Here is a 21,370-nt window from a genome sequence, read left to right as displayed (position 1 = left end):
GAGGTGATTGGCGATGGCAGGGTTGAGATATAAGATAATTTGAGTAATGTAACAAAACAAACTCCAAGGTTTGTTTACTCTTACGAAGAATGAGAAAATACATATATTTTCAACATTTTTTTTTATAATTTTCATATGTTTATTACGATAGAATTTTTTTTTCCAAATAGAATAAAATATTTTATTGAACAACTCATTTTTTCTCCAATGTTAAATAATATAATGGAGTATATAATAAAAAGAGAGGGAAAAAAATTATTTTCTCATCTCGTTTTATCCATCATTTTCTAATAAAAATTAAAAAAAGAAGAAGAAGAAGAAGAAGTACCCCAATGAATAATATGAGAGTTCATGAAAATTAAAGAGCTAATAACATTTGTCAATCATTAATATTACTCGTTTGTTATGCATGATAAGGGTAAGATAGATACATAAAACATCATAATATATTGTTTGCTTCAAAAATCATTTTTTTTTTTATAATTTATTGGTCCGTTATCTATTATTCATATCTTTTTAATTTTGTATCACACCGATTCACACCTCTGGAAGATGTGACAGCGTACTATTTTCTTTATATATCTTACCAAATATAATACTAATATAGTATAATAAATTAATAGACATCTCAATCAAAAATATTATACATTATTCCACCTCATGCATCAAACAAATCCTAGAAGTAACTCGTACGATATAATTCTTTTTATAGAAGATCAACTACACTGTTTACACAAACAATTCTATCTTATTTTTTAAACAAGATAACATGTATGTATAGACAAACTATAGAGCATCTTTTGAATATGTTACATGAGGAGCTAACTCATAGATGATATATATCAATTGATGAACTATACCTTAGGTCCACAAATTAATGAGCCTAACATAGACACATATATATATATATTCCAAGCTCATATCATAGCTTCGTAACCTTCTGATTTTCCATTTTTACCCTTCAATGCAACCACAGCAACAATAACAAGTACAACTCCCAAGAGACTAATTGGCCAAACGAATTTGGGCACCGTCGTAAATTTAGATACCTATAACCCGAAAATAAATTATCAAATAGGAATAAATAGATGCACGATGCTATTGAAAAATTAAAGTTCATTAGAAAAATTAACTTTGAATTATATATAGTATATTTTTTAAATGGGACTTATATTTTTATTTTCGTGAAGGCCAATCTAATAAAGAAGTGGACTTTTGTGGAAAATGTTGCACAAACATTATCATATTTTTGTTGTGATATATAATTGTCACTTTCCAATTAGAGTGCAAGAATAAATGCCATTTAATACAATCCATTTGACGAACTTACATGCATCTTCATCATTTTTCCAGATACAAGTGAAATTGAATACTCCCTTCGCCTCCAAAAAAATATGCAGCGATTTAAATGACATGAGTTTTAAGCAATTTTATATGAGTATATTAAGAGCGAAGAAGGGATCCTAGTTTATATAGTGTAATGGGTTAATTAATTAACAAAAAGTAATGGTGGGTCATGATGAATATTTTGTGAATAAGTAATAAAAAAGTGAAAAAATGCATATTTTTGAAAACGATCCAAAATAACAAAATATGTATATTTTTCGGAGACAGGGGAAGTAGGGTGAAAAACTAACCAGAGTTGGAAGAGGTTTGGGTGATGATTCAGCAAGTAACAGGTAAAACAAGGCCATGACTCCAGTATGCCTTTCAACGCTGCTGTAGTTCGACACAAGCGTGAGTGTCTCTCCGGCCGAAATCCTGACCGGTCGAGCCGGTGACGGGTAACATGTGGACATCCCCACAATGAAACCAGCCTCATTTCCAGCTTCACTTCCTTCCCCATATGTTGGCTTCGATGAGCATATTGTTCTTCCTCCCTATTTCAGATACATGAGTCAAATGGGCCGAGCTCGTTGGGCCATTTATGAGAAATCGGACCGGATCAAAAGAATTCGAGATAGATTTTTTCGAATTTTTTCACGGGTCTATGTTATAAATTTCCAGGTCGGGGACCCATCGGACATATGCATAAAATTCGGCCGGCCCGAGTTTTGTCGAACCATAAAAGTGTATTCTCTTTGGTTGATAAATTTATCATGAAAAAAATAAGGGACAAGCAAAAAAAATCTCCATTTAACTTTACTTTTTCTTTTCCTTCATTTTCTACATTAGAATTTCACCATTTTTCATTCATTCTTTTCACTTTAAGGAGCAATAATATTATCACACCAGAAATAGAGGATAATATATATTATTCATTCTCGAAGTGAAAAGAATGAATGAAAAATGGTGGAGAAAAAAAAAAACCTATCGTTGTTAACTAGAAAAGTGCAAGAAAAACATTTTATTTATCCAGCAAGAACATAACTATATATGAGTATCACCTATTATATTTCAAATTTTGTATATCGTCTCATAAATGTACATCATCACATGTATGAAAATATTCTCAATGTGTAAGAGTGAATGTAACATGACACTCAAATTTTTCTAAGAAAAGCATATGACTTGTCTACACCAAGAACAGAACTATAAATATTTCCAGGAGTCCTAACAGAAACAAAACTTATATATTTGTGAAAATTTTAAATGATTTTCTAAAGAATGAAAGTGGGATTTTATAGAATTGAAAGCTTGTGATCTTTTCTCTTTTCTTTTTTGTATTTCTAGCCAATAAAGGGGTATAAACTAAACGTGTTTCAATTGTCGAAAACCATGAAATACTTCGTAAAAGTTAATATTTTAAACTGCATCATGACGATGAACTCGAACCTGAGATATTTGATCTTAAACGCACGTCTTATGTGACATCTCTTATTACATTTACGGCCGGATCACTATATATTACTCCCTCCGTTCCACTTTAATAGGCTCATTTTTTTTGGCTTCGGAGATTAAGAAACTTACTTTTTAGGAGGAAAGCGGTATGGTCCACAAGTACATTTTTTTTACTTAAATGAAAAATGAGCCTATTCCAGTGAGACGTCCCAAAAAGGAAACAAGCCTCTATTAGAATGGGACGGAGAGAGTACGTGCCAGGATATGTTCTATCTATAGAGAAAATAATTAAGAATTTGTATAAGCAAAATTTGGTAGGAAATTACCTGTCCATATAGAGTAGTGCCCAAACCCCCTGCATGCTGGTGTCCAACCCCATAGATCACATCTCCACCACTCGGAAAACTAAAACTCACACTCTTGCTATCAACGCACCCATCTTTTTCACCGCAACGTTCAACTCCATATTCAATCTATATATATAAAATAAATCCACAATCACACTCAATCAATAAGAATAATGCTAATTAATTAGATTAATTAATCGAATTGGAAGTTGAAGCATATATATATTACCGCACAATGGTGAGTGGCTGTGGAAGTGGAAACATGATCAGTGACGTCAAGAATGTAAATGCTGAGGGGTAGGATGGAAGATGAATCCCACTCCACATATTTCACACTATACCTCAAATAAATGCTTCTCTTGCCACCATGAAACCCTTGTTGGAGTCTGCATCTGCTCCCGTCGGGACAGCAATGCAATCCACCTCCGTCTCCACCGCCGCCGCCGTAGAGATCACACCTGCACTCTGTGCATCCCATCTTATCCTCTGCTCCGCGCGTGTCGATCGCGTGCACGTTAAGCGCCCATCCTTCCACGTATCCTGTACATTTATCAAAGTTTTGGCTAAGCTTATTTTAAAGAGCTTATAAGCTTCAACAATTTATAAGTATGTAGTTTCTCAAGAGCTTATGACTTATTAAAGTGTTTGGATATATAATTGCTAGAGAGAGAAAATTGAATAGATATGAATTTGAAATAATATATAATGAAAATAATAAATTACAGTTGAATAATATTTGTAAAATAATTATTGCATATAAAATTATGAAAAATAAATTGGGATAGAGGAACTTATTTTTGACCGGGGGAGCTTATAAGCTCTTTGAAGCTTAATTTTCGAACTTATAAATTGTTTAAGAGTTTATTTTGCCAAACACTTTAAAAGAATTTATAAGCTCCTAAACAGCTTTAAGTTATTTTGATTTTTAAAGAGCTTATAAATTCAGCCAAACACCCTCGTTGTACTCTTGAGTAGAACAGAAAGACATTAACTTAGTTCTTACCTCCCAAAATTAGTGGTGTACTCTCATCTTCTGTTTCAACTATTAGAGTAAGTAGCTACATAAATAATTTCCAAATTAAATAGAAATTGTAAGAGCAACTACAATAGAGAACTCTTTTGGGGACTCTATACAGAGGTGGGCTCCATCTTACAGCCACCTTCCTCCATAACAGGGCTCTATAAATTCTCATTTTTCTTTTTGTAAAAATAATTCGTTCTAAGATTAAAATAAATATAAAAAATTACACTAAATAATAAAAATTATAAAATGAATTCTCGACGTTTTACGATCTCCAGACGTTGCCTTATGAATGACTAATTGAGTCGGAAGGAAAAGTTGAGAGGAAAAAAAAAGTTTAGATCGTTGACGAATTTGGTTGGTTGGTGAATCTATTATCGAAGTCATGTTCTATTTTTTTTTCAAGAAGGAAACTTAAATTTGAAAAAAAAAAAAAAGAAGAAGAAAGAAAGAAATATAGAATTAGTTGTGGTGTGAAAAATGAATATAAGCAGGAGATATTTATGGAATAAAATAGATAAAAAAAAAATTAAAATTAAAAAAGCAGATAACAGTCTAAAAAATTAGATATTTTTTTAATATTATTATTACTGGTACGTGCTATACATGCGCCTTAAATAAATGTAGCGAGCCGGACTACAACCAGCCATCGAGCCTGGGGGCTCGGCAATGGGGCAGGGTTCGCCAAGGGGCCAGCTCAAGCCTCTCGATCGATCCCCACTGTAGTTGCTCTAAAAGATGAAATATCATTTCGGAGTTGATGATCAAATATGATATCCACTTTACAAAAACATTTAAATCTTATCTCACTAATTATTTAAAAAAACAGGTACAAAAATAAATTATCTCACTAATCATTTGAATCATAAAATGATCAATTTCTCTAGACAAAGAGAAGACAAAAAAAAAAAAAAAACCTGCAGGGATAGTGGCCGGATCTCCGACTTGGATTCCGTAGGGATGAGGAATATCGGTTGCCGTTCGTCGCGTCTCTGCTCCCACTCCAAAATACTGCGGCAATCCATTCCCACAAATCCCACTGTTTCTCACAATACTCAGATCGCCGCCGTCGCCGCCGCGAGCATAGTATCTGTCGATAACCCAGTGATGGAGGTAAATCTCGTGGAGCGCCACCGGATTTTCTCTCTCGTCGACTAATTCTGCGTTCAAACCCTTGATCCCGATGTGCCCACGTGGGAATTCGATGTTGTAGTAGTTCTTGTTGGACACTAGTCCCGGCTCCATCACTATCTCCGGCGACCGGAAAACCTCCGTTTTCACGACGTTGGCCGCTGCCGAAGTCTCATGAAGATGATGTGCTAGGATTGTTACCAGGATTATTGCAAGCTTTGCAATTGCAGGTGCAGCCATTTTTCGTGGTGAGAGAATCAAGAAACGTGCAGTGTTTGGGTTTGTAGAAGGAAGAATATATTAGAGTATCGACGTATATTAGTAAGACTTTCTGCTTGGGAGTATGGATGCAAACGAAGCAGATGACGGCTGAAAGAGAAACAAAATTAAATAAATAATACGATTAAACTAATAAAAGAAGAAGACGAAGGAGGAGGAGGAAATTTCTAAGCGATTTATAATTATAGATGTTGCATATATAAAAACATGAGTACTCATGGTAAATATATTGATAGAAAAAAGGGCTGGATGTAAAAATAGATGTTCTAGCTATGTGCATTAATTATTTTGTATGCATGAAAGTTTTATATGTAAATAGCGTTAGTATACTACTCAGTCTACTCTAGCTTATTGCATACAGTAAAAAGATATTTATCTATGAAAATAAAAAATTAAAAATAATAACTGTTTTACGTAAATGTATCCATCTCCCCCCCCCCCCCCCCAAATCTCCCAGCGTCGAACGCTGATTCTAAATTTCTTGACTGTTTTTTGTAGTAGTATAAAGTATGTGTGATAAGGTATTTTACACTTTTACACACTATAAGGATATTTTGGTCAGAAAAATTACTATTTTCACAATTTTATTCATATTAACATATGTATAGAATTTCTTTTTACTATATAATTTTGACTAGAGTATGTTGTTGCCTCTCTTATGAATCTACCTAAAAAAGTAAACTATGTATAATCTATCATTATCATAAATAGAAGTGTTATAGTGTGCGTGTATTGGTCTAACGGTAGTCATAGGTGGTTAATATGTGGCTTGAGAATCTGAGTCCAATCGAGCCCATCATTGTGTGGTCTTTAAATTTATTTATTTAATTACTTGTGTAATTTATAATAAAAAAAAATAGAAGTGTTATATATACACACACACACATATATACACAGGGGTGGGCTAAAATAAAAACATATTTTAGAATATATATATAATAAGAACTATTTTCAACCCTTACATCTTCAAGATCTACGGTTGATTCATACCTTATTAGATGAATTCATGGTCACGAGTTCGAATTCTATAGGTAAAAAAATATATATATATTTTTCGCAATTCATACATTTATATAGCGAATTCATACATTTTAACTAGTTCTTATTCTTATTTTATATGTTAAACTCCTTATACACATATACTACTTTTTTATGATATATAGTCTTTTATATGTTTGTATCTACCCACATACAAGCAATGCTATAATTGTGATAGTAACTGATAGCAAATAGGCAATTAGTAAAAATCAATAATTGAATAATTCATAGTAAAGTATTTGTCCACTACGGCTAATAGATATGCAATTGGAGTTATTATACATACTGAAGGAGGCTTGGTCATGATTCATGTGTATCAGTATATGCCACATCTTAGTGATCTATTTAAATTTGTGGTTGAGAATTTAAAATATTCACTTTATCAAAGTATATATGAAATATACTTATTTTTTTTAAAATAATGGAATTTATTTAAATGGACTACACTACTTCTAATATCTCGATTATGTGTGTACTTTAATTTTTCAATATATTTTTTACATTTCTTACACGTTTAAGTCAAATAGTTTACTTTGTGTTATTTTCATGGCACGACTTATGAAAATTCTATCATTTTGTAAATTTAATTTCTTAAAACAAACAAATTCTATCACACTTCGCTAATTTTTTTATTCCCACTTAGCCGATAACGAGAGAAGAAAGAGAAGGTATAACAGCTAGTGGATAGTGGGGGAAGATAATTACTCCCTCCGTCCACAAAAAATGGGGCACTATTATTATATTTGACATCCACAAAAAATAAGGCACTTTTCCTTTTAATACATAAGCCCACCACTTTTCTTTATATTTATTCTTACAAACACCCTTTAATTCAATTTCAACTACTCATTTCATGTAATGATGAGACTCTTTCTCCACTAACCATTCAGGGAGCGTTTATTTTGCATGATTGATAAAATGGACGATTGAGTATTTTTATCTTCAAGAGTGAGATTACTCCAATCCCACCTTTTTGACGGGATAAGAATTACGCAAAACTAGCTTGGAGGATAAAAATAATCAAAAGCCTTGAGATATCCCAAAATTGCAATCCATCAAAGTAAACAAGGGATTAACCTTACGATTTTTATCAATTAATGCTTATCCACCAAAATAAACACTCCCTCATTTTATTAAAACTCGTGCTCAAAGAATGTATCACATTTTTTATGGACTGAGGGAGTACGTTAGATTAAAACGAAGAGAAGAGGGGGACGGCGACTACTACCATATTTCATTCAAAGTAAAATTCGACGTCGGCTGTAGAAAGAATGGTGAAATTTGACGACTATAGAGAGAATTACTTGAGAAATTTGGACGGCTATAGAAAGAAGGGTGGACCATGGCTACTCACAAATTTAGAGAGAGAGTTCGACAATGGCTACTATACGACAGCTCTGGCTTATTCTTTAAATTTAGCAAAAATTCAAACTTAATTTCACATCTTGAATTTATAGCATGATGTTATGAATTTTTATGTTCGTTGTATTTGAGCATATTAAGTATGTTTTTTCCAAATAAATAGTGTATTGTAACATAAAAATTTAGGGGGTGCATATATATAGCTAAAAAATAGAAAGAAATCGGAATATGTGACTAGCGGTGGAAATATGCGCTGTTTAAGCCACTAATCAGCGGAATTCATCACCTCCGGCTGGTGAAGTAAACATAATCCAATTCTACATCTAGTTACATATTTGAGTTTCTCCCTATATTTAAATGCTATTTTAATTGATATGTTATTTAATAGTTGAATATTTCATATATTTTATTCGCATTTTAAAAATTTATCAAAATTGATTAATTATATTTTATAGTTTATTGATGTGTTAAAATTTATGAGTGTATATATTTGTCTAGAAAATAGAGTGTTGTGCCCAAAAATAACACATTTATGATAGAAAGTAACAAGAACACAAAAAATGCGTTGAAACGTTGAACTTTGTATTGCTTTAATGAAAGGTTTTGAAAGTAAATAAACAATGATAGTTGATGATTTTGCGCTAGGGTTTACACATATTTATAGGCGAGTAATTATGAATCATAGTAGGAAAATGACTCGTATTCGAGTTTTAATTGAACTATGACTCTTTGTCTTTATCTTCACGTCTTCGTGTTGTTCTTGACTTCGAATTGGGGTTGACCGGACTTTTCAGGATAAGATCACATTCGTGAATTTAGGCTTGTTCTGTTGAGAGCAACGTAAATCATTGCTTGGCAGGGCTGATTTGGGCCGAGCAGCACTGTTTTAAGCTCAACAGCGTTGTTCGCTAGAAATCTTCGTATTTCTTGCTTATTTTCCTCCGAAATTATTGGAATGCATATTTTTATCCTCATCATAGAGATTGTAGCTGAAATTTATGGGTGTTAAATTGAATACTTATGGCTCGTTTGCTACATGGTATGAGATAAGACGTAATATCTTTGACTATAATATTTATTAATTTATTAGATATCAATATCATGTTTGACGAGATATATAAAAAAGATTTTATGCCATCACACGTCTCATGTATGATACATAATTCAATAGATATGTATAATAGATAACAAGTCATTGATTTATAAATGACCTTGAGTTTTGAAGCAAACAACATATTAATGTTTTATAGTGTATAATGTATTCGAGCACTTTAAAAGTAGTATTACTTTTATTCTTATCTTTTAATTTTCGTATAAAGTTTCCATTAATGTCTTTTACTTTCTTATTAATAAATAATAACTGTAGCAGATATACGACCAAAAAAAAAACTATAGCAGAGGAATCTAAAAAAACAATGAAAAACGACGCCGTTGCCGGGGATCGAACCCGGGTCACCCGCGTGACAGGCGGGAATACTTACCACTATACTACAACGACTTAATGTTTCATTAAGCCAACATAATACATATTTATAAATTGTGATTCCATTTAAGCCAACATAAATGCGACTTAAATGAGAGCGAGGGAGTAAACGGAAACGGAAAAAAAAACGCCGTTGCCGGGGATCGAACCCGGGTCACCCGCGTGACAGGCGGGAATACTTACCACTATACTACAACGACTTCATATTATGATAATTGTGTATTAACTATTCTTCTTATACTAGTTTCGCTTATGGGTGAATGATTTGAAATTCATAATATGATTAAAATAAAACTTATGTATATTTTATCTATTTTTTAATATCAATATGCATACATTTAATAATGATTAACATAATACTATTAACTTATAATAATCACATTTAGGAATTGAATTAGAAATTGTGTCACCTTTAAAAAGAAAAAGGAAATTAGAAATAGGCCCCACGCTGTCATCGTCCCATACTCCAGCAGCTGCAGTTTGAGCTCACTGTTACTGATCAATTCTTACTTTCATGGGCAACAAAGACAAGGCTAGAGAGAGGAGAGAGAAAAGGCATCAAGAAATCTCTCTCCTCCGAGCAATTCCCTATTCCGATCACCAGCGGTAAATAATCAACAACTTCTATTCTACTAGTGTAATCTTATTCTGTTTTCAGAAATTTCATGATTTCAGTTTTTTAAGCTGCAAAATCTCAATCAAGACCGTGTAATCAGGCCTACCACAAGCTTGTTTATTTCTTCTCTATTTTATCGGAGTGGTTTTTTAATCATGTTTTAAGGTGTTCGACATTTCAAGGGTTAGGAATTTTAGGGCACGAGTCCCAGAGGGGGGAATAGATTTCATATTTTGCTAGGTTGTTTGAATTCTGGCGTTTGATTGGTCCTGTAGTTGTGTCTGTATACACAATTGATATTGCATACAATGTCTTTCACCTATATTGATAATTCGTATACTGAATTACTGAAAATTTATTATATCCTATCTTCAATTCACTAAACTATCTATACACCAAATGATAAATCCTTGCTTAAAATAATCTCTTCAATGGCGTCCATGGTCTTCACTGGAGTGATTCTTCTGATCATTCTCTTTTTGCTGAGATTGCATTAATATGTTCATGGTGTGCTAAATATTTCTTTCAGAAGTATAATTGGTTATTGTGGAAATATTAGATTATATTTTATGAATGTTTTTACAGATGGTGGACCTCCAATACCATTGCAGTGGTGACTGGTGCAAATAGGGGAATTGGATATGAGATAGCACACCAACTTGCCATGCATGGATTGACAGTTATTTTCACCTCAAGAGACACTAGTGTTGGAGAAGTAGCAGCAAAGGTCTTACAAGAACAAGGTCTAAGTGTCGTGTACTGTCAACTAGATATTCTGGATCCGTCATCAATCGAAGCATTTTCTGCATGGATAAAGGAAGTTTATGGTGGTATAGATATATTGGTACAGTGGCCTCTCCCATATACTTTAACTAGTAAATTCATTTTAGGATCAAATAAATTTATTCCTTTTGCTGGTGATTGCATATTTCCAGAGGCAAAGAAATTGAAATAGGCAAATATCTATAGTTAAACATGTCTATCTTAACTAGATGTCATAATTCTGATGAGATTTGTATTTATCCGTTAGATAAGAATCAGCCGTTGAGTGCAAATGTTTATTGTTTTCTATTCATAGATGATGTAACTGTGTAGTATTGCATTTGATCATTCTCCTAGTAAGATTTCAGGCAGCCCACTGAATATAAACCATAAACTTTCTTAGGTAAATAATGCAGGAGTAAACTTCAATTTTGGGTCAGACAATTCTGTGGAATATGCTGAAAAAGTTATTGCTACCAACTACTACGGAACCAAAAACATGATCAAAGCCATGATTCCTCTGATGAGACGTTCAAGTTCAGGTGCTCGCATTGTTAATGTTAGTTCAAGACTGGGAAGATTGAATGGAAGACGGAATGTAAGATGTTTCCTTTTTCATTTGCATTTCCGTTCACCCTGTCTTTGGTGTTTTTCCTTGTTATGAGGGTGATTATTCTCGTTTAAAGAGTTCTTCATGGGTATTTTGTATCCCTTATCTGGGCATCTTTTATTGATTTCTTTCAAAATATGATAACTTTCTCTGCATATACTGAATGAAGATCTCTATCCTCTTATATGATATATTCCACCCAATACTAATATTGATGAAATCTTGTTTGATTGTGTAGAGAATCGGAAATATTGACTTGAGAAGAAAACTGGAAGATGATGAATTGCTTTCTGAGGAACTGATCGACCAGACAATGAATATGTTCTTGGAGCAAGTAAAAGATGGCAGTTGGAAAGAGGGTGGGTGGCCTCAAGTTTACACAGACTACTCTTTGTCAAAATTAGCTGTCAACACTTATACGAGGTTAATGGCTCGGATATACTCGGACCAGCCAGAAGGTGAGAAGATATATATCAACTGCTGTTGTCCAGGTTGGGTGAAGACTGCTATGACTGATTGGGCAGGGCACACTAGCCCCGAAGAAGGGGCTGATACTGCAGTATGGCTTGCCCTGCTTCAAGATCAATCTGTGTGTGGCAGATTTTTCGCTGAGAGGCGTGAGATTAATTTCTAAAATACGGGATGTCACGTTTTCATTGGTGCTGTGTTTCAATAGTAAGGAACACAGAACAACAAGCTATGACAGAACGTGCTGCTTCAACGAGTTTTTAGCACTGCTTACTCTCGAGGCTTCCCGTCAGGTTTGCTTGCTTCAGGAACACAGAACAACAAGCTATGACAGAAGGGTATAAAAACTTTGCTACATTTTGGCTGTTGTGATTCTGAATTTGATGAAGATTTGTTTGTGTTGAAATTTTTAACTATTTGAGCAGCTCTCCTCTATTTAATGAGATGGTGTTTGTAGTTTGTGTACAGCTCTCGTCTGCTTTAACAAATGTAATCAGCTATTCAGTTTTTATTTGCCCCAAATTATTTACTCCTTCCTTTCTCCAAATTGTTAATTTAAATATTTATGTACGCCGCATTTGTCCGTACCATGCAAACGAATGGCAATACGATTATCATTTGCATAAATTATATAAATATAGCATATAATTATAATAAATATAAACATTACTTTTTATATTAAAATTAAGGATTAATTGTCTATAAATACACGAACTATATCCAAATTTTGGTTTATAACCAAATACTATATTTTTTTGATAAAAAAATACATAAATTTTTATTTATTTAGAATGACCCGAGCCCAAAGTTTGTTGGCTAATAACTTGATTGTCTAGAGTCGGATGGGCAATCCGAAGGCACCGTGAAAAAGCTCTTGACGTTATCTTTCTAATGATGCTTATATTGTTTGGTTTTAATAATCGAAAGTGGTCGAAAAATGACATGATAATTGATGTCATGAAACTTTATACTACTATTTTTTTCTTTTTTCGAATGGTAACCAAAACCAAAAAAAATGGGTATCATTAGAGAGTTATTCAAGAGGTTTCCAACGGTATTTTCGAGCTGCTCATCGGATTCCAAATAATCATGTTATTGGCCAATAAACTTTTGAATTAAGGTCAAATTTTTAAAAATTTGAAAATTACTCCCTCCGTCCATGAAAGAACTTCCTAGGAGGGAGTAACACGAGCTTTAAGAAAAAATATTGTTGAGTGTATTGAGAGTGGATAAAAGTTAGTTGAGTGTATTGGGAGTAGTGAAAATGTGTTATAATTAATATTGAGACTTGTGAAAAGTAAAAAGTAAGAGGATTATAAGTGATGAGATATAGTCCAAAAATAGGTAGGAAGTTCTTTTATGGACGTCCCGAAAAGGAAAGATATGAAGTTTTTTCGTGGACGGAGGGAGTATTATTTTTTGATAAAAAGTAAATTTAGTTTTTTTTAGGTGAAAAAAGTAAATTTACTTAAAAATTAAATTTTCGGTATAATTCGTGTGTTTGTAAACAATTAACCTTAAAATTTTCAGGATACACGGTTGACATTTTACTTGTTGAATATTCTAGTCGGATATCGCGTAAATATAAATGTAATGATGTTTTAATCTATGTCACTTAACGAACCAAACGGTAACGAAAAATTTGAGGCACCGAACTCCAGCGACGTCTCTCCGCTGCCGTCGGCGGCGACTTTAGCTAGCTGGTAATCGCTTCACCGGAAAAATTATCTCTTTCCCCGCAATAAAATGGAAAATTTAAGAAGAGTCCTAATCTCCACTGTTCCCCGCCTTCTCAGCACCAATCGAACATCCGCCGCCACCGCCTCCGGTCTTCACAGGTTAATCTTCAGCTCCTTCCGCCGCGCCTTTGTAAGCTTTCTCGTTATCGTCTTTCACGATCATTCTAAATGGTTTTGTGATTTTATTTGGGGTTTATGCAGACCCGTATCAGGTTCCTTCACGCGTTTCTGTTCTTCGAATGAGGGAAACCGATCATTGGAGATTGATCTCTGCGATGAAGAAAGTAAAAGGCGCTTGTTCAATAGGTTGGTCGATTTTGAAGCGTGTTTGAGAACTTTTGTTTTTGTGAAATTGATTTTTGTTTGTTGATGAAGAGTGATTGATTTTGGTGCTGGAATTTAGGCTTTTGTATAGAAGTAAGCAAAGGGGTTTCTTGGAGCTGGATTTGATTCTGGGTAAATGGGTGGAGGATCACATTCATTCTATGGATGAAAGTGGGATTAAATCCCTTGTTCATGTACTTGATCTGGTAAATTTGCAATTCTTATTGCTTTAAATTACTCGTTTTAGCTGCATTTCTTCCAATATTCGGGGAAGTTCTTTAATGCTGCTTTAAAATTTGCCTTAACATTATTGAAATTTGCTCCGGTATCCTTTTTTCATGCTTATATAGTGGGAGAATTGTTAGACAAAAATGTATGTTCATAATTTTTCTGGCGTCTTTGAGTCGAGGAACATTGCTGGTTTAGTTACATTGTGAAGCCACAGCGTGGAACTCACAGTTCTGAGACACAATTCTATCAAGTTGCTATCACTGACAGCTCAAGCTTAGTTCCCGGTTGCTAGTTTTAAAGTGTTTACAAACCTGAGCAATTCTTTCCTGAGAAATACTCAATAGCGCTGAATTTCTGTCCCTAACCCTATATAGAGAAGTTGCTACATACTAATATCGTTTGATGAAAATGCTCTGATGACACAATTGACATCTTTAGTTATGCTGAAGACAGGAAAAGAAATGTATGTATGTCCTCACAAAAGATCAATAATCCCCATGTAGTATGTACGTATGTCCTCGTTTTATGCTTGCTTCTGTCTGATAGTATGATCATTGATCCATCAATATTATAAAATAGTCTTGGAACGTAGTGGATGATTTCTGGACTCTAGGAATTGAAGTAAAGATGGGAGAAGAATCAAGAATATAAGCTGACTGTTTGATCTCATATGAACATTGTCTGTCTGTAGTTGCTGCTTTTGTTCATTACCTTTTACAACATTCAATTTCGATGATATCTTTTAGGACTACAACCAGCAATTTTGATATGTTTGGTTAAATATCTTCTTGTTGATAAGGTTTTTTTATAGAACAGAGCCATCATACCCGAGATTGAAGTTAGAGGTTGAGCCAAAAGAACTTATTGTGGAACATACAAGCTAGAAACGTAACCATAAATAAACTTTAGATTAGTCATATATGCAACGGTAGATTCTATTTCCGTTTAAGGTTCTTTCACGGTATATAAAAGCTTGTCGCGTTGGACATTTCCATCATGATGTGATGGAAGATTCAAACTAGTGTATATGTATATTTGATAATAAAGATCATCATGGGATTAATTTCACCTAATGCAAGGAAAACTTTTCTATTTTATCTTTTTTTTTTCTTTTTTTTGCATGGCCTTGTTAATGAGTCCAAGAAGTTGATTGTGCTATTATCTTTTCAACTCCGTGCTCTCGTATCCCTACAGGAAAATCCAGATCTATGGAGATGGCTGACTTGCCAGGAGCAACCCCCAGAGGCAGTGAACCAAAATCCTGTAAGATAAGAATATGTGAAGCATCTCTACGCTCATCATTTTGCTCTTCAATTTGTGGTTGCTTTCTGATACTCAATATGTTTTGTTAGGTTTTCGTGTCCCTGCGAGAGAAGGTTGTTAACAACCTTGACAATCATGCTGCTCCTGAAACAAGAGCAACAACGGGACAGCCATGGGTGAGAGGTTGGGATGACTTCAAGAAGGGTAGAGACAGTCCTATTACTGGTAACCAGTAGTTACTTTCAACTCGATGAGTAATAAGATTTTCCTTTGTCTCGTGAACAAATGAAAATGCTTGTATGATATGATGTGATAATTCCATGTAGAAGGGAATGCTTGTATGTTTTTGAAGTTTCATGTCATTGATCCCCTACCCGATTTCTTTCCTTCTTGGTTATCGTGAAAACTGAGAATACTGCGCTGTTGTGTAAAGTGACTGTATTCGCCATAAGATTAATTGCACTTGGAAAAAATGAAAACCAAAAAAATGAAAATTTCGCTCCTTTTAGGATTTGAACTCAAATACTCGTCGTAGATCTTCATGATCGAAGGATTGAGAATGGTTTTCCGTTCTCATTAATTTTAAATAGAAATTCTTATTTGAATCTCTCCCTATATACATAGAGAGTGAGATAGAAATTATCCCGTGAGAATGCTATCTTTTTTGAGAAATTAAAATAAATCTGGAACATTAGATATTCAAATCATACAGTTGATATCTATTCAAATTAACCGTGAGAAATGAGATTAACGATCAAGTCAAAAAATTTACGAATAAATCAATGTAACACATAAACAACATTTTTACCTGGGTTTGAATCCTAAAGAAGACGAAATTTCACCATATTAAATTGAATTTAGTTGATTTGTTTATAGACTTTTATTGACTTGTTAGCTACATGAATAAATAGATCTAGTAGCTGTTGGATCTAGACCGTAGATATCAATTATCCTATAATTTATAATTTATCTTAGGATCTTATATCTTAGAATAAGATGGTTTCTCTCTCTCTCTCTCTCTCTCTATATATATATATATATATATATGTGTGTGTGTGTGTGTTTGTGATCTCTAGACAGTGCTTCATATACAATGACTTAAAATTATATTTCTTGACACCATGGATGCAGCAAGAATAGTGGATCTTGCAGATATTTATTTGATAAAAAAAAACTCATTTAACTGCAGGAAGTGAATAGATGAGAGGCTGTTACACTGCTCATCAAATTGCACACAACAAATCAATTCAAATTTGTAATTTTATAGATATATATAATTCTCATAGTTAATAAGTACAAATATTTGGTGCTATCATACGGTTAGGTTAAGCAATGACTTCATTCACCATGCATTCCCTCAACTTAAGCTCCACATATTCCCCCACTCCAACAACATCGCAGCATTCACACCGATCCATCTAACAAGAAAAGATAAATAACAATTAATATATGGAAAAAAGAAAGCGGGAAAGAAAAAAATTTGAAAGGGAAATTAAGGTCACCTCTTTCCGCTTGGTTGCTGGGGAAAGGACACGGATCTCGGAGACAAGATCCGCCGTTAAAAAGCAAGGTGGTATCCCACGAGGCGCCACTCGAGAGTAGGTGGTTAGGATTCCCTTCGAAACCTTGTCTACTTTCTTAAAGTAGAAGATATGGGGGACAAGGCAGGAATCATTGGATGGTAACCTCGTATCGAACATGTAGAGAGGCGGCGACAATGGCATGCCTGACCACGGCTGGAATGTCTCGAGGGGCTTTTGCAGGTGGCTTCGAGGCATGATTTGCTCGTATATGTGGGCGGAGTAGCCCCACGAAACGGACAAGGACCATTTGCTCTGCCTGTGGTGGCAGATGGTTTGTTGTAGCATACGGGATTGGTCGGCCGCTGCCGCCTTCATGAGGTGCCGTGTCGACTGGAAACGATCCATGCCGGGGAATATTGGTTCCACCGTATGTAAATGGTGGAGGGAGAGCAGCGGGGATTTTGGATGTGAAGATAAGAATCCGGAGAGATCGCCGTGTAAATCAATCTGCAAAAATGGACTACTTTTTTCGGGCCGAGAGAGTATAATAATATAGAAAAAATGATAAAGTTTCATGTTTCAGATCGAGTCAGGGGATTTTTTAGGACAATAACTTATGTTGATTTGAAAATTAAGACAAAAATTTTCGAATTTGTAAAAATAGGACACTAATTTTTTTTAGAGTAAAAATAGGACACTAATTAATAAGCGTCGTAAAAGTAGGACATTTCTCGACCGATAATTGGTCGAAAAATGTCCTGCGGATGCAACACTTATTAATTAGTGTCCTGTTTTACTCTTAAAAAAAATTAGTGTCCTATTTTTACAAGTCCGAAAGTTATTGTCCTAATTTCCAAATCAATCTAAGTTACTGTCCTAAAAAACCCTCGAACTCGTTTCGGATCCACCCTTATTATAAATCAATCACGTGAGTCGAGCATTAGTGATAAATACACCAATGCTCGACATGTTTCAATAGTCGAGCATTTTTAGAAAATGCACTAATGCTCGATATATACTCGACGAATCGAGAATCAGTACAAAATACACTAATGCTCGACATAAGAATAAAAAAGTCCTAAATAAGTATAGTTTACATATTTTGTAAAAGGGTGTATTTTTTAAATTTCATGTGTATTATGTACCAAGAAGTATGAGAGAGAGAGAGATCACCTGGTGAATTCCCTTGTGAGGAGAGAGATTGACACCAATATCAGCAATACAAGTCATAGTAATCGTATCAGCTGAATTCAATTGAGCATAACGCCTTAGACAACTCTCCATATCATTTGCAAGAGCTTTTGCAAGAGGGTAACTCAACATGAACCCAGCTCCTCCAAATCCTTGGTTAAACGAGAACCAATAATTCGACATCACAAATTCGGACTGCCCCCCAACATAGTAATACTTCCTATGATCCAACTCACCAAGGGCGTCGATCATGTTATCCACGAAGAAAACCGAATCGTCGTCCCCCATCACGACCCATCTAACGTTCGCGTCGCCCATCTCCCTCACCACTTCCATGATCCCGTGAACCATGCGGATCATAATCGGGTACCCTGCCCCGGTCTCCTGCAAGAGTTTCGTTAGGTCGTCTGAAACCCTATACGGAGGCGAGGCAGGGGACCATGGCACGAGGTCCCCCGTCGGGGCCTTGTCCAAGTACAAGACCCCACGTGTCACGTTTGGCCTCCACCACGATTGTGTGTAGTGTTGCCTATCATGCCACGCGTTTTCGGACCCTAAGAGCCCGAAAATGACGTGGTTGAGATTCGTTGGGGGCTCCGGGACCGGAGCCCTCAGGGAAAAGAATTTGGAGTTGGGATAATGATTGGGAAGGGCAACGAAGATGAAATATGTAGAAAGGCCTAAAAAGAGCAGGAGTTTGAACGCATTTCTTGCATTTTCAGACGAAAATGGAAGAGCCATTGATTTCAAGAAGGTAAGAATGGAGTGTTGCTTTTAGACAACCATTTTTTATGGGACCTCCAATGTTAATTGATTTGCAGAGATTAATTAATATTTATCTAGCCATTGTTGAATATAATAGTAATAGTAATACTATTAACAGTATACTACTATACATAACATGTTTTATCCCAATATGATATATATATAGGGTTGACTAAGAATCATACTTTTTTTTTTGAGAAGCAAGAATCATGCTTTCTTACTTAGAGCATCAACAACGGCGGGTGCAATGGCGGGATCGAGCCCGGCCTATCGCACCCGCCAGCGTTGCCGAACCCGGGAGCGATGGAGAGGGAGCAAGCGGGCGCACCGAGTGCGATGGAGAGGGTGGCAACACGCGCCCCTTTTCAAGCAACAAAAAAAAAATTAAATCCATTGCACCCAAGTGGGTGCAATACCATTGCTGGAATTGGTGCGACCACTTCTATTGCACCCAACAAAGCTCACGGTTGTTGATGCTCTTATAGAGTAATTGCACTTAACGTATAAGAGCATCCACATTGAGCTCGCAGAACGGGCGCACCCCGGCTCGATGCGCATCCAGCGCGTAGGCACGAGGAAAGAGAAGATGCATGGGAAACACACTAAGAACAAATTGAGAAATAAGATTATGATATATTTTGTCACACTACACTCATATGGGCTCTCCAGTGTGAGAGAGAGGGGCGCGAGCTGGGCACCACTTTTTAGGAGCCCATATGGGCTTTCCAGTATGGTTGCTCTAAAGGAATTGCACTTTCGTGATAATAAATTGTACTGAATTATACCCTCTTTGCGATTCAAACTCAGAACCACGAAAGTGCAAATACTTTACACATTAATTGTAAGAGGTTTGTAGTTTGTACGTTAAGAGATACTTTTATTTGATCTAATTCATATCATAATATAATAGGGGTTGGTTATTTTGAAAACTACATTTTTCGTGAGAACATGATAATTGCATTCACTGTTAAAACTAAAAATTGCCATAATGAAATTCGAACTCAGGTGATGCATCCAACAAGATGATGCATTACCGTAAATCTTCACAATCAAATCGAAAAAATTGAAAGTGATTAAATTGTCGGACTTGGACACATTTCCTAGTACTAGCAGAGTTTACGTGCGTTGCACGTATTACCTCTTTATTAAAAATAATAATATATTTAAAGATAAAAATATTATAATACTATTAATTATTGATTATTAACTTTAATAAATACTTGCAAGAAGGTAGAAAGAAATAAATAAAAAATAAAATAAAATCATATACGTGTGTAGAATTTTGACCATCAAAATTGTATTGTAGTTATAATGATAATATATTATAATATAAATGAGTAAGATTAGACGAAGAAAATGCACATATTATATTTTTCTAATTACAAGACAAAAAAAGTTGTTTTGCTATCATCTTATATAGTCCCACTAATCCAATTAAATATTTCTAAATCATAAAACTAATTGTTATTATGGCTAGCTATAATTACTATAGTTACATGGCATACAAAAAGAGAGTTCACTATATGATACTCATACTTGAAATTTGAAGATCAGTAATAAGGAATGTCCCATTTTTCTTTTGTGTCAATACCTTTAAATAATCATTTTGCTTAACACTTTAGACAAAATTGTCCATAGAGTAAATGTGAACAAATTAAGTTGTAGCCATACTATCCAAATTTTGTACGTTTCACACCATTAACACTTGATTAAACATGATGGAAGGTTTTTGATTTGTTTTTACAAATATAACTTTGTAAAAACTAATTTTATAAAATCTATCAAATTTTCAAAATTTGTCTTGTAAAAGTTCAAAAAATATATACTCGTGGTTAGCATTATTATATTTTTATTTTTATTATTAGAATCAATATTTGCTTAAGTAAAATGGTTATTTTAATATTTGTAGATAATTTAAGATGCATTTACTTTTCATGATTTAAAATATATATAATTGAGAATTTTTATCCTTATTAATGGGATTTCTCCAATCCCCTTTCAATTGGATAAGACTCAAGCCGGTTATCTTAAACTATAGAAATTATCAAGGGTATTGAGATATCTTAAAATTTGAATTCATCTTAATAAATAATGAGTTAACATATACTCCATTTGTCCCGCCCAAGATGCTACATATTCCTTTTCGGGCCTTCCCAACGAAGATGATACATTTCTATATTTGGCAAAAATAAGAAATTTTAAACACTTAATTAACACTAATTAAGTATTCTCTTATTACCTTCTCTCTCCTACTTTATCACTTTATTACATTCTCTTTTTTATTTTATCACTTTATTACATTATCTCTCCTACTTTATCACTTTATTATTACACACTTAAAACACTAATCTACAACTCCTTAAATTTCGTGCCGAAAAATAAATGTATCGTCTTGGCTGGAACGGAGGGTGTATATGCTATCTTTCCCTATTAAGT

At 34.3% G+C, this 21,370-nt stretch overlaps 4 protein-coding genes and 2 non-coding genes across 6 annotated transcripts; 2 read left to right on the top strand and 4 right to left on the bottom strand.

Moving 5' to 3' along the window:
• Positions 1–677: 677 nt before the first annotated feature.
• On the bottom strand, positions 678–5,740 carry LOC130987996 (uncharacterized). The gene is made up of 5 exons (XM_057911732.1): positions 5,067–5,740; positions 3,358–3,668; positions 3,108–3,254; positions 1,638–1,880; positions 678–1,049 (listed from the first exon to the last, which is right to left on the bottom strand). The coding sequence occupies exons 1-5, from the start codon at positions 5,518–5,520 to the stop codon at positions 918–920; spliced, it is 1,287 nt and encodes a 428-aa protein (XP_057767715.1). The 5' UTR covers positions 5,521–5,740; the 3' UTR covers positions 678–917.
• Positions 5,741–9,385: 3,645 nt separating this feature from the next.
• Positions 9,386–9,457, bottom strand: TRNAD-GUC (transfer RNA aspartic acid (anticodon GUC)). The gene has a single exon. It is a non-coding gene; the product is annotated as a tRNA-Asp (tRNA).
• A 113-nt stretch (positions 9,458–9,570) lies between these two features.
• On the bottom strand, positions 9,571–9,642 carry TRNAD-GUC (transfer RNA aspartic acid (anticodon GUC)). The gene has a single exon. It is a non-coding gene; the product is annotated as a tRNA-Asp (tRNA).
• Positions 9,643–9,827: 185 nt separating this feature from the next.
• On the top strand, positions 9,828–12,420 carry LOC130987997 (uncharacterized). Its single transcript, XM_057911733.1, has 4 exons — positions 9,828–10,048; positions 10,644–10,902; positions 11,224–11,418; positions 11,669–12,420. Exons 1-4 carry the CDS (start codon positions 9,957–9,959, stop codon positions 12,062–12,064), a joined length of 942 nt encoding a protein of 313 aa, XP_057767716.1. The 5' UTR covers positions 9,828–9,956; the 3' UTR covers positions 12,065–12,420.
• Positions 12,421–13,500: 1,080 nt separating this feature from the next.
• On the top strand, positions 13,501–15,839 carry LOC130987995 (succinate dehydrogenase assembly factor 2, mitochondrial-like). Its single transcript, XM_057911731.1, has 5 exons — positions 13,501–13,736; positions 13,839–13,943; positions 14,041–14,167; positions 15,387–15,455; positions 15,545–15,839. Exons 1-5 carry the CDS (start codon positions 13,645–13,647, stop codon positions 15,689–15,691), a joined length of 540 nt encoding a protein of 179 aa, XP_057767714.1. The 5' UTR covers positions 13,501–13,644; the 3' UTR covers positions 15,692–15,839.
• An 860-nt stretch (positions 15,840–16,699) lies between these two features.
• LOC130987994 (uncharacterized) lies at positions 16,700–19,067 on the bottom strand. Its single transcript, XM_057911729.1, has 3 exons — positions 18,152–19,067; positions 16,958–17,485; positions 16,700–16,873 (listed from the first exon to the last, which is right to left on the bottom strand). The coding sequence occupies exons 1-3, from the start codon at positions 18,908–18,910 to the stop codon at positions 16,781–16,783; spliced, it is 1,380 nt and encodes a 459-aa protein (XP_057767712.1). The 5' UTR covers positions 18,911–19,067; the 3' UTR covers positions 16,700–16,780.
• Between the last annotated feature and the right edge of the window lie 2,303 nt (positions 19,068–21,370).

The sequence above is a fragment of the Salvia miltiorrhiza genome, chromosome 6 (genome assembly GCF_028751815.1).
Source record: "Salvia miltiorrhiza cultivar Shanhuang (shh) chromosome 6, IMPLAD_Smil_shh, whole genome shotgun sequence".
Taxonomy (NCBI): Eukaryota; Viridiplantae; Streptophyta; class Magnoliopsida; order Lamiales; family Lamiaceae; genus Salvia; species Salvia miltiorrhiza.
The sequence above is the reverse complement of the archived record's forward strand: the minus strand, read 5'-3'. Positions and strand labels throughout refer to the sequence as shown.